This window comes from Durio zibethinus, chromosome 21 (assembly GCF_047325235.1).
Source record: "Durio zibethinus cultivar Kanyao isolate XHJ-2024 chromosome 21, ASM4732523v1, whole genome shotgun sequence".
NCBI classification, from domain to species: Eukaryota; Viridiplantae; Streptophyta; class Magnoliopsida; order Malvales; family Malvaceae; genus Durio; species Durio zibethinus.
In genome coordinates, this window is record NC_143182.1 from 4059307 (window position 1) to 4071248 (window position 11942).

The 11942-nt window shown below is 33.8% G+C and overlaps 2 protein-coding genes across 3 annotated transcripts; both read left to right on the forward strand.

Annotated features, from left to right (window-relative positions):
- Positions 1 to 721: 721 nt before the first annotated feature.
- LOC111304931 (protoporphyrinogen oxidase 1, chloroplastic-like) lies at positions 722 to 7065 on the forward strand. 2 transcript variants are annotated; one of them, XR_016331518.1, is made up of 10 exons: positions 931 to 1442; positions 2518 to 2703; positions 2841 to 2925; positions 3639 to 3786; positions 3867 to 3947; positions 4065 to 4236; positions 4825 to 4984; positions 5086 to 5189; positions 5696 to 6070; positions 6323 to 7065. XR_016331518.1 is itself a non-coding variant. In XM_022901979.2 (9 exons), exons 1-9 carry the CDS (start codon positions 1059 to 1061, stop codon positions 5993 to 5995), a joined length of 1620 nt encoding a protein of 539 aa, XP_022757714.2. In that variant the 5' UTR covers positions 722 to 1058; the 3' UTR covers positions 5996 to 6188. The 2 variants fall into 2 exon arrangements, 1 of the variants encoding a protein (XP_022757714.2); XM_022901979.2 differs by lacking the exon at positions 6323 to 7065 and having other exon boundaries at positions 722 to 1442; positions 5696 to 6188.
- Positions 7066 to 10070: 3005 nt separating this feature from the next.
- Positions 10071 to 11449, forward strand: LOC111306004 (auxin-responsive protein IAA20-like). Its single transcript, XM_022903902.2, has 4 exons — positions 10071 to 10365; positions 10458 to 10666; positions 10747 to 10849; positions 10977 to 11449. Exons 1-4 carry the CDS (start codon positions 10217 to 10219, stop codon positions 11020 to 11022), a joined length of 507 nt encoding a protein of 168 aa, XP_022759637.1. The 5' UTR covers positions 10071 to 10216; the 3' UTR covers positions 11023 to 11449.
- Positions 11450 to 11942: the final 493 nt, after the last annotated feature.

Consider the following 11942-nt stretch of genomic DNA (forward strand, 5'->3'; position numbering starts at 1 on the left):
TATTGAAAAATATAATCATTTTATCAACATTCTCATTTAATATACCAAAAAATTATTAATTAAATATTAATTTAAATGATACATACATTGATTAGAATTTTAGAGATGGTAAATTTAAAAAAAAAATTAGATGTTTAATGTCTCAAACTTTTTTTAAATGAATTAAGTAAATAAATGTTGAAGTAAAAATAAAAAATCATAAAAATTTTACAAACTTCAATTCAAACGGTTTGAATTTGAGTTATTAAAATTATGGATAATAAATAAATTTGAACTGAGTTTGAATCTAAGTCTAAATAAAATATTAATAGATTCAAATTTATTAAAATTTGATCTAACCTATAATATAAGTTTCATTTATTGTTTAAATCCACTTAAAGTTGATTAATTTTTTATCTTTAAAAAAATAATAAATGAATAATAATAAATATTACACGTGACAAAATAAAATTTAAAACAAATAATTAATTTAATTTGATGTTTACATTAGATTGGTACATATGAATATTAGTTTGTATATACATATTATTTATTTATTTATTTTTATAATATATTATAAATATAAATATATAAAAATTTATGCGGATCAAACGAATTTGGGCCTATGCCAAAGCCCAGCTCGTTTTTTAAACTTTGGCTAACTATGTAAGAGTAAAGGTCTTTTAAGTCATTACGGATTTTCATGGATTAGAATTAGATTGTTGCTGCCTAATGGTGAATTGATCTATCAAAATTAACTGGTTAGTATGATATCCTGCTATTGCAAAAAAAAAAAGTTACTTGTGTTAGCTAAATCATCTTAAATCTTAATTTTATAATCACGTAGTTCACTTTTTTGATAAATCCGTCATAAGTACATGTTACAGCATCACCTGAGTAATTGAATGATCGGTAAAAAGAAATAAAGAAGGCAAACCCACTCAGACGTGTGAGTAAGCACACTCAATATTTCCTTTGACGATAACAGTATAGCAGAATCTGCCCAAAGGCGTAGTTTCACTCGCCCACCTGCAATTCCACCGCCCTTTCTCCCTATCGCTCGATAGGCCCCACCAGCCATGACAACTCTAACGGACCTCTGTCCTTTCCGATCTTCCGGCTCCGTTTCCCCCTTCTCCAAGACCAACCACCAAATCCCGCCCCGCATTCACAAACCTTTCAAGCTCCGCTGCTCCATCGCCGAGGGGCCCACAATTTCCTCATCGAAGATCGACGGCGGGGAATCTTCACTTGCGGATTGCGTCATCGTGGGAGGCGGCATCAGCGGGCTATGCATTGCCCAAGCTCTTGCCACCAAGCACCGTGACGTCGCTTCCAATGTGATCGTGACGGAGGCCAGAGACCGAGTCGGTGGCAACATCACAACCGTTGAGAGAGATGGATATCTGTGGGAAGAAGGGCCCAATAGTTTCCAGCCATCCGATCCTATTCTCACTATGGCGGTAAGTTCCTCTTAATCTACATTGTTCCTGAATTACATTTTCGTAATTATTACTGTAATTAATTAATTATGCGATTTATTATATCATTTGCTGTTTAACTGAACTCTATTAAATCAGAAATTTTTCGCTTTGGATAGATATAAATAAAGAAAAGGAAATGAAAGTTTTTTAAAGAAAAAGAAAAGGAAAAGGTACATGTATCTCTTTAAAATTAATAAAAAAAATAAAATTTTTTTTTTAATAATCATTACTTGGATAAATAAAAAAAAAGAAATAATTTTTTATAATATTTTTTTTAATTATAACTTTTTTTTTATAAATTAACATATAATATACAAATATATCTTTATACTAACTAGCTTATATAAACAATTTTTTTTAAACAAAATGAAAATAAAAAAATTTTAATAATCATTACTTAGATAAATAAAAAATAATAATAATTTTTTATAATATTTTTTTTAATTATAATATTTTTTTTATAAAGTAACATATAATATACAAATATATCTTTATACAAACTAGCTTATATAAATAATTTTTTTTAAATAAAATTAAGCATGTTTAATATGATAAGATGTATTAATTAATTATTGATTTATTTTTAATTTTATGTTTAATTCAATCTATTAATTTGTTCCGACAATAATTTAGTTTGTTTTGTTGTTAAGAGTTAAAAAATCTTAAAATATTTATAAATTGTGATGTTATATAAAATACTCATAAAAAATTATTTTTGTAAAAAGTATAAATTATATAATCAAATCTAATATCATAATAAAAATATTAATATAATAATCTTTTTTATAAAAATAAAAAATTTTTAACTTTACTTTCCTTAGCTTTTCCGTCAAATTAGGGTATTAAAAAAGTGACGATCACAAAGTAAACCAAAGATTATTAAGTTTCTATCTCTTTCCATTTTTTTAAATTAAAAGTTTATCCAAAAAGAAGGGTTTTTCTATTTCCATTACCTTATTTTTCTTTCCTTTTCTTTTCCTCCCTTCAATCCAAACATAGCGTTGGGTTACTAATTTTTTTAGTGTCCAAATCAATGTTTGTTGATTTTTTATAGGTGGATAGTGGATTGAAGGATGATTTAATTTTAGGTGACCCTAATGCACCGCGATTTGTACTATGGGAGGGGAAATTAACGCCTGTACCCTCCAAGCCAACTGACTTGCTGGTTTTTGATTTGATGAGCATTGGTGGAAAACTTAGGGCCGGATTGGGTGCTATTGGCGTTCGCCCTCCTCCTCCAGTTTGTCCTTTTCACTTTCATTTAAGTTTTTTTTTTTTTTTGTCTTGTTTAGTTATATATCAAAAGTGTATTGTACTTGCATTAAGTTTTTGTTGATTGAAGTTTCTCATATAGAAGAATTTTGACAAAGGTGACAGGGTCACGAAGAATCAGTGGAGGAGTTTGTGCGTCGTAATCTTGGTGATGAGGTTTTTGAGCGCTTGATTGAACCGTTTTGTTCAGGTGATGATTAATATAATATTTTGTCTATATTTTTTTGTGTGTTTCACTTTCATGTGTGTGCAAACATTTGTTATTTAATCACTGTCTGTGATGAATGTCAGTTATTTAGAAATATATTTTGTTCTTTCTAAACTCCCTTGTCACCATGGCATGTTAATTGTCCTTAAAATCTACTGACTTTACTGGGTATTTCATGTGAAAAAGTTGGGAGATTTCTCTAATTCCAATACATTGTTATCAACTAACTATCTCTGTGGTTTAGTTCCATGGGGTCTTGTTGGGTTGCACATGGGAATTGGGTATGTTTTCTTGAGTTGTGCATAAAGGATAGTGAATGTTGCTGTTATTTCTAAATGTTAACTACCTAGCATCGTTTTTATTTCTGTGATGATAGTCTGAAAAGTTGAAATAGTAGCATTTCCTGAAGTTTCCCTTTACCTGATATAATTACATTACTTTTGCTGATAATTCCATTCTTATTATGTGTTCACTTATCTGCAATGATGTTTTTTAATAGTCAATATTTTGTTTGTCTTAGGCCTTTCATTTTCAATCAACAAGTTATATCGCAATTTATATGCTAGTATAATAATGAACCACTTCCTTCCAACTTACATCTCTTGTTCAGAAGTTTTCGAACCTTAGAACTAATATTTAGTTTCTGCTGTTTTAACCAATTCATAATTTGTATACCCGAAGTGTTGTTGTTGCAGGTGTTTATGCTGGGGATCCATCAAAATTAAGCATGAAGGCAGCATTTGGAAGAGTATGGAAGCTTGAAGAGATTGGTGGTAGCATCATTGGTGGCACTTTCAAGACAATCCAGGGGAGAAAGAAAACACCTAAGCCACCTAGAGATCCGTAATTATGCACACATTGCGGCCTCTGATGTGATTCTTTCATGATATTTATTGTCATCATGCTGAATGGTTATCTTGCAGGCATCTTCCAAAACCCCAGGGCCAAACAGTTGGGTCTTTTAGGAAGGGACTTGCCATGCTGCCTGAGGCAATTGCTACTAGGTAGCCCAGTCACCATCTCAGCTATGATTTACCCTCTGTAGTGGTTCTTAAATGTCAATATGCTTTTATTTTTATCTTCAGGTTTTAGGATGCTAATTAGTTGTGTTGACTTGGCAGTTTGGGTAGCAACGTTAAATTGTCGTGGAAGCTCTCCAGCATTTCTAAATTGGGTAATGGAGGGTATAGATTGACATATGAAACACCAGAAGGAATGGTCTCTCTTCAAAGTAGGAGTGTTGTCATGAGCATTCCATCCCATGTTGCCAGTAACCTGTTGCATCCTCTCTCGGCATGTTTCAATTTCTTCCTTCTCCTTGCTAGACATCCTTTTATGACATGTTCTTAATATCTAGCATAGAACGTTCACTTCTTTATGTTGCTATGTCTAGGATGCTAGATTATCAAATTTTTTGGTCAAGAGGGAAGTAGGTTTGTGTGCCGCATCTCTTTGCTCACATTTGTGCATATGTGTGTGTTTTTTAAATTTTGGATTCTGAGTGAAGTATATCTTCTCCTAAATTTGATAGAGCACACCTTTGGCCAGGTTTGGACTACTAAAGTTGGGTGTCTGTTATGTGGTGTGCTAGCACACTGAGTAATTGAAGTTATTCAACTGAATGCTACTCTAGTTTCTTGAGAAATTTTCCATGCATGATTTGTTGTTTATGGCTCTCGAAGACTTTTCCTGGTATATTAATAATGTATATTGATACCTAAAAAGAACTTTTATCAACAAGGGAAAATGTCTGAAGAAAATGGCTATTTAACAGACTAATTGAAGCCATGTTCTAATCCTTTACTAACTTAGTTAAGTTTAGTTGAGTTTAAAATTTTATTATAGTGTCTTTTTCTATCAATTTCTACATTCTCTATGCAGGCTGCTGCTGCAGATGCACTATCTCAATTTTATTACCCTCCAGTTGCATCGGTAACAATCTCATATCCAAAAGAAGCTATTCGAAAAGAATGTTTGATTGATGGTGAACTCAAGGGGTTTGGCCAATTGCACCCACGCAGCCAAGGAATTGAAACTTTAGGTAACTCAGCTCTTTCTGAAAGCATCATATCCTAGTCTTCTGAATGTTGTTTGCACTAAAAGGAACTTTGAGAAATTTTATTGATTAACAAAAAATTGCAGGGACTATATACAGTTCATCACTTTTTCCCAATCGCGCTCCATCTGGCAGAGTTTTGCTCTTGAACTACATTGGAGGAGCTATGAACCCTGGAATTTTGTCCAAGGTAGACATCTTTTAAGAAATATAATTTGAATGTTTCATTGTGGACAATGCGATTATGGATACGGAAGCACATTATGGCAGAAATTTGATATTCTAATGCTCTATATTCAGAATAACAATGATATTTGTTGTAATCCCTCTAGAATATGTTAAGAACCTGTGTAATCACAGACTAGTTACCTAGTCTGCCCACAAGCTTTGGATATAGGATGGTCAAGACTATTGACAGGTTCAACTTTTATCACAACTATGAGCTGTCATGAACCTACAAATACTGTTTTCAATGATTATGAGTTTATTGCTGAAATGAATTGGCTTGTTTTTGGTCTGTATAAGCCAACTAAATTCTTGCATGATTCTGTTCAATTCTATCTTCATTTTCTTTTGAGATATATAATAAGGTGGATTCATCTAGAGACTAGAAACATATTCTTTGAAGCCTTTTTCCCCTTGACCCTTTATATGATTATATTTTGAATTCTTACTGATACTGCATTTTTCCTGTAGACTGAAGGTGAACTTGTAGAAACAGTTGATCGTGATTTGAGAAAAATGCTTATAAATTCCAATGCAGAGGATCCTCTTGTATTGGGTGTGAGAGTATGGCCACAAGCCATTCCACAATTCTTGGTTGGTCATTTGGATCTCCTTGATACTGCAAAAACTGCTCTTAGGGATTCTGGGTTTCATGGACTGTTTCTTGGGGGCAACTATGTAGCTGGTGTGGCATTAGGACGATGTGTGGAATGTGCTTACGAGGTTGCAGCTGAAGTGAAGGACTTCCTGTCACAATATGCATACAATTGATATTAAAATTTAAGTTAGCAGGGTGCAAAAGTAGACATGCATTGTTGGATGGCATCCCTTTAGCTAAAATTTTAGGTAGGTTTTGTTGATAATAAAGTTGCTTGATTGCTTTAGGAGTTTTGATTAGCATTTTATATTTGTAAATTACTATCATGCGCTATATCATTATTGATAGCAGTCATACCATTCTTAATTTTCTCATCCTATTATCAGTATCGATATTAGCATTAGTGGCACACATGCATCAAGAATTGGAGCATCTTACTAAAACATTTAATATTCCTGTAACCTTTGTTGTAATTGTTGATCATACATGCTGTCTATCAGGGTTGCTTTCGTATTAGGCAACTTGTTTTCGGCCTTGTGGTCGTCTTGCCTCCAGAAGGGCTTGGGGCTGATTGCTGTGGACTGGTCAGGCTTTCAAATTTCCTGTCCAGTTGGGCGCCCACGACGAGGGGGAAAGGAGGCTGGGCCTGGATGGGAGGAGTTATTAGACTGAGAATGGTTGAAATGTGTCAAAACCATAAAGCATATAGAAATTGTGAATTTAATTGATGGCAGGCAATTGGATTCAAAGAAAGTTTTTCCTAAAAATTTCGAGGCTTCAAACATAAGGTTTGAGGATGGATCACGAAAGAAAACTCAAGTCGACGGGTCAATAGGTCATAATTGCTTGTTCTCTTTTGCAGCAAACTCTTCCTGTTGGTTTCGTCCATTTCATTTATGTTACCTTGATACGAGAATTCTGCTGTTGCTGCTGCTGCTCCAGACTTCAGATTCTGCTATTTATTTCGTCTCCAGCAGCTTTTGCCATTAACATGCTATTTACTAATAGTGTCTCTTTAACAGCAACGGCAAGTCCTTAATTTATTGTTGTATTTATTCTTTTGGTAGCGAATAAGGAGTCATTCTACAATTATTACCAAGAACAACATCCTATCCGCCAGATCCTTGTCTTTCATTTCTCAGGCAAGTCTCTTCTTCTCCCTTTATTTTCATTTAAACAACGAGTCCTGGACCCAAAGTAATCATTTCAGTAATTTTTTTTTACGTATTAAATATTTAACTAATGCGCTGTACTTTCTTTATGCATCAACAATTTACAACCATTTATTGGATAAGATTCTATCACATATATTTTGTGATGGACTACATAGATTAAGTTCAAATAATCATCAATTATGCATGATCGTGTCGTAAAATACTAAAGTCTTGATTTAAGTTTTAATGATCAGAAATCAATCCTTACTACAAATTAAAAAAAACTCTTTGATAGAAATCAGTCAAAGTGCTTAATATTGCAAATGAATGACAGCGTTTGATGTGCTTGGTCCAAGAAAAAAAAATACCGTTTAACACACAATTTGGGGTCTTAGAGTTATATCTTTCCAAGCCCATGCACGCATAGAATCTACTTAAAAATGTGTAAAAGACATGTTCTAGTAACTGCCAAAAAACCCAAGGGAAAAAAAAAAGGCTGTAGACAAAAGACTTGATCCGCCTTGGACAGTAGGGGAGCATAATGTTTGGCCTAGTACTGCGTAGGCGGCTGATTTGTTATTTTTCTTGTCCTTAACCAAAGGCACCTAGGTTTATTGACATGTTAAACCGAAAAGATTAACTAGAAAATAGAAAGCAAAAGTCATTGAAGAAAATTATAGGGCAAAGCCAGGAAAGAAAAAGTTGATAAAGCAAGCTCGAAAATAGGATCGGGCATGCTTCCAGTCCCCTCCCCGGGCCCTGTCCTTGAAACATTTCTGGTTAGGGAAATAAAAAGCAATCCTAAGTTTGACTGACAAAAACAACTGTAAAACAACCCATAGGGGAGTAGACACGATGATGGAGATTTTCATGGAAGGGAGATATAAGAAAATTTGACAAAAGAATTGAAGAATTGAGGGTTCTGGAAAAAGCGTGTGTGGGCGTCTTTCTTTTGTTAAAAGGCTTTAGGTTCAACGTTAATAGTGGTTTTTGAGAGACCAAAAAGTCTTTGGAGCAGTAAAAAGGTTTGCCATGCCCATGATGGCCATTTGAAGCAACATTTCGGTAGGGCTGGTGGGGAACAACAGCTTTTGCTTTTTCTCCTCGTTTGTTTTCCTTGTTCGCTTCTCTCCTCATTAGTTTCTTTGCCTTCTCTATCGCTAAATTGGCGTTTCTTTTGGTGTAAGCAAAGATTTCTTGTTCCCTCTTTCTTGTGTTAATTGACGTGGGAGATAAACAATAATCAAGTTTGATTTTTAAGGTGAGACAAGAGTTACCTTCCACACGTGGATTCTACACGTGGGGAAAGATTTTGATTGATTGAATGTAAAAATAAAATAAAATAAAACAAATTTGCCATTTGTGTCTTTTCTTCCTTTTTTTTTTCCGATTTCTTTTTCTTGTGCTTGCAGATTGAGTTGATTGCATATCTTCATGATGGGATCTTTAGGTTCTCTCTTTAAGGAGAAGTCATCAGCGAGTACAATAGAATAGGAAGGTCGTAAACACCTTTTCGTTTCTATTGTATACTAATATCTATTTATTTTTTAATGCATTTATTTATTCAATAATGAAAATAATTTTTAAAGCTTTCCACTATGGAGAAAATCAAAAAAGAAAAAAAAAACTTTTATCAATAATTGTGTATTTTGTTGATAATGTTAAAGTCTTTTATTTTAATAATTAAAATTTAATTTTTCACAACCTTCTTGTATAGAAATGTTAATTTCTGTATAACCAAGTATAGCGTGAATAATGAAAATCATGCAAGAAAATGGCAAAGATGAATACAATGAACCGATTTAAAAAAAAAAAAAAAAAAATCGTGCGTGAAGCACTAGGGGACCCATTAATTCCTACGTCACGGACATCCAAACGTTTGATGTCTTTCTTTGCATGTTGAGTTTCGCAAACCCTCCCTCCCTCTCATGGTTTGGTATTATGTTGCTTACATATTAACTGTTTCAAAAATCTTATTAAAACATATCACTTTGCAAAGCAAAAATAATATATATAAGCTGAATTCACCGTTACCGATAATACCCTCCCTCAATTAATACTGTTACGCAGCACGATAATTCTATCAGTTCAACATTGATCCGGGTACATTATTTTAAAGCTTACGTGTGTTGTTCCTATGACAAAACGTTTCCAAGTTCGATGCTTTTGTATCCCTGTTTGAATGCCCATCGCTTGTCTACATTCATTGCCTCTACTATATGTTTATCTACTGTGTTGTTAATTTCCAACAACTATTTTTGAATTCCATCAGCAAAATAGTTTTGTTTTTTAATATTGTATTACGATCAGTAGATTTATATTCAGTGCAGAGACTGCCTACGTTTAGTCAAAAATGAAAATTTATAAACGATAGGTTATTTTATTTTTTTAAAATTAGATTGATTCCTTAATCATAGTTTTAACTAATTACTTATAGCTCTTTTTTTTATCGAAAATTTTAAGTGAACAAAGATTATTTCGTTTTAAGATTATAATTTATTATAGGCTTCAACGAAAATTTATATTGAATTTACAAATTATTTATTAAAAAATTTATTAGCAACAGAAATAACACTTAAAACTTTCAAATGAAGCATTCGATTTTTATCAATTCAACGAAACCATTGGCTTTACCTAATAAGGCAAGCTTGATGATGATGACTCAAAAGCGTTTTACCCCGTTTGAATGCTCATGACTTGTTTCTTCTGCTAGTTTTAATTAACGTTGAATCCCCAATACAGGTTAAATAGTTTGTAAATGCATGGTTATATTAGCTGTGTAAATTATTTGAATTTCTTTTTTTCTGTAAAAGAGAGACATAATCATCAATTAAAGAACTCTCAATTTAAATGCAGTACACACACTTTTTCAACGAGGGATACCGCAAATAACTGCTACAAATTACCCGTGAATCCTTGAAGAGAAGAGAAGCAAACATGTAGAAAACATAGAACTGCACATCAGCTTCTATGAATCAAAGTCCAAAAAAATGTTTAAACCATGATTAATATAAGTTGGGTTGGTAGACGACACGTGTACATGTCGGCTGCCCTGACAGCATAACAGCCCAACAACAGCCAGTAATATGAAAGAGTTGCCTCCCTATATTCTCCCAACATAAAAATTTAGTATCAGTATTAAATTTTCCATTAAACAAATACTTCCTACTCCTCTGGTTATTTAAACCCAAGGTGGCGGCTCATTTGTCTTCACTCAATTCAGTCATCACATCTTAGAAAATGGGCAGGGCAACCAGTTCTTCTTCATCTTCTATCGAGAGCAGCAACCACTTTGCTTTCTCAACCACCGGTGCTTCTTCTTCCTCGCAGAGGGACCTTAGCACTGATCTTCGGCTTGGTCTTAGCATTTCAACCTTTCCGTATGCAAGGTGTTTTATTTAGTCGCAATCCTTTCTTTCTTTTACTATCTCTCAATAGTACCTGTTATGGATTAATGGGTAAATTATTACATGTATATCAGGGAGCAACCATCGGATTGGCCACCAATCAAGCCGCAGCTAAGCCAGGCGCTTGCTGCAGAAGAAGAAAATGAGTGCAATAGTGCAACTTTCTTCGTTAAGGTGTACATGGATGGGATTCCTATTGGCAGAAAACTAGACCTGTTGGCTCATGAGAGTTACTATGAGCTGATAAGGACTCTTGAATACATGTTCAACACAAACATTATCTGTTAAGTTTCATCTTTGTCTCTTCCGATCTTTTTCTAAACAGAAAGTTTGACAATGAAGAGCGATGTTTTTGATATGCAGGGGCTGAGGCTGAGGTGGATGGAGATCATTATGAGAAATACCATGTGCTAACATATGAAGACAAGGAAGGGGATTGGATGATGGTTGGTGATGTTCCTTGGGAGTAAGTAAACCGATTTCTCCATTAAAAAGAACATTCCCATTTTGTCAAATTCAATTATTCTTAGATAGGAATATATGATGATCCCTTAAGCACAAGAGCTGAATCTGTTATTCTTATGCACGTGTAGGATGTTCTTGTCAGCTGTGAGGAGATTGAAGATCACCAAGTGCTGAATTTTCATACAAAACCTTTCTGTTTTTTTCTTTTCTCTTGCTGTTTCTTGTGGTGTGAAAATCGATAGCTAGGCAGAAAATATAGGGTCGGATATGTTTAGGATTTCGAATGTACATTAGCATACTAAACTGATAAAAGTAACAAGCATCAGTTTTGTCTTTGGGCTGTAAATGTTTTTTGGATGACTGTGATGCTTTTTTGCTTAAGCGCTGCTATCATAAATTCTATTTATGGTGAAAAGGACGCCAATTGAAGAGTTTCAATCTGTGTACTCTTAACAGTGGGGATTTAATGCACTGTCCCTCTGAATGAATCAGGTTCATCCATTTGAACCAAATTAAGATGCAGTAGTATTTATAAAATGAAACGTCTGAGGAAATTGTAATTCAGATTTAGGAGTTAGTAGTTCAAAGCGATGGTTTTGGATTTAATGTAAGATAGGTAAAATTATACTGATTTTTCCCTTTAGTTTCGTAGAAACAAGAAGAAGAAAAAGCAAAAAAATGCTCAGGACTTTCAGTGGTTTCTAGCCCAAGAAGGAACCCATTTAGGAGGAATAGTATCCTAGTGTAGGCCAATACTGTTGGGCCAGATTTGGACCTATTGAGATTGCAATGGGACCAACAAATCAAACAAGGAACTGAACTATTTTTGGTTGGTTTCCACTCTTCCTTTCTTCCATCTTCCACACATAATAAGTCTGATTATGTTGTCAGTCGAGGGGAATGGCTGTGTTCTGTTTTGTAATCCCAACCATTTCATGGGCCAAACTTGGATTACTTTTGACCAACCCAATCACTCCTAATGTGCATTTTGTTTAACGAAACAGTTTCAAAATCTAGCTAACTTCCCACAGAGGGAGAAAGGAGACAGGATCAAATTCCTTTCTACAGACTTTCACAATCCCTTAACAAAAGTA

Coding starts and splice junctions, on each gene's coding strand:
- LOC111304931 (XM_022901979.2), top strand. CDS start 1,059: ATGACAACTCTAACGGACCTCTGTCCTTTCCGATCTTCCGGCTCCGTT. Junction 2,926..3,638: donor GATTGAACCGTTTTGTTCAG/GTGATGATTAAT, acceptor TTGTTGTTGCAG/GTGTTTATGCTGGGGATCCA. Junction 5,190..5,695: donor ACCCTGGAATTTTGTCCAAG/GTAGACATCTTT, acceptor TTTTTCCTGTAG/ACTGAAGGTGAACTTGTAGA.
- LOC111306004 (XM_022903902.2), top strand. CDS start 10,217: ATGGGCAGGGCAACCAGTTCTTCTTCATCTTCTATCGAGAGCAGCAAC. Junction 10,366..10,457: donor TCAACCTTTCCGTATGCAAG/GTGTTTTATTTA, acceptor CATGTATATCAG/GGAGCAACCATCGGATTGGC. Junction 10,667..10,746: donor GTTCAACACAAACATTATCT/GTTAAGTTTCAT, acceptor TTTGATATGCAG/GGGCTGAGGCTGAGGTGGAT.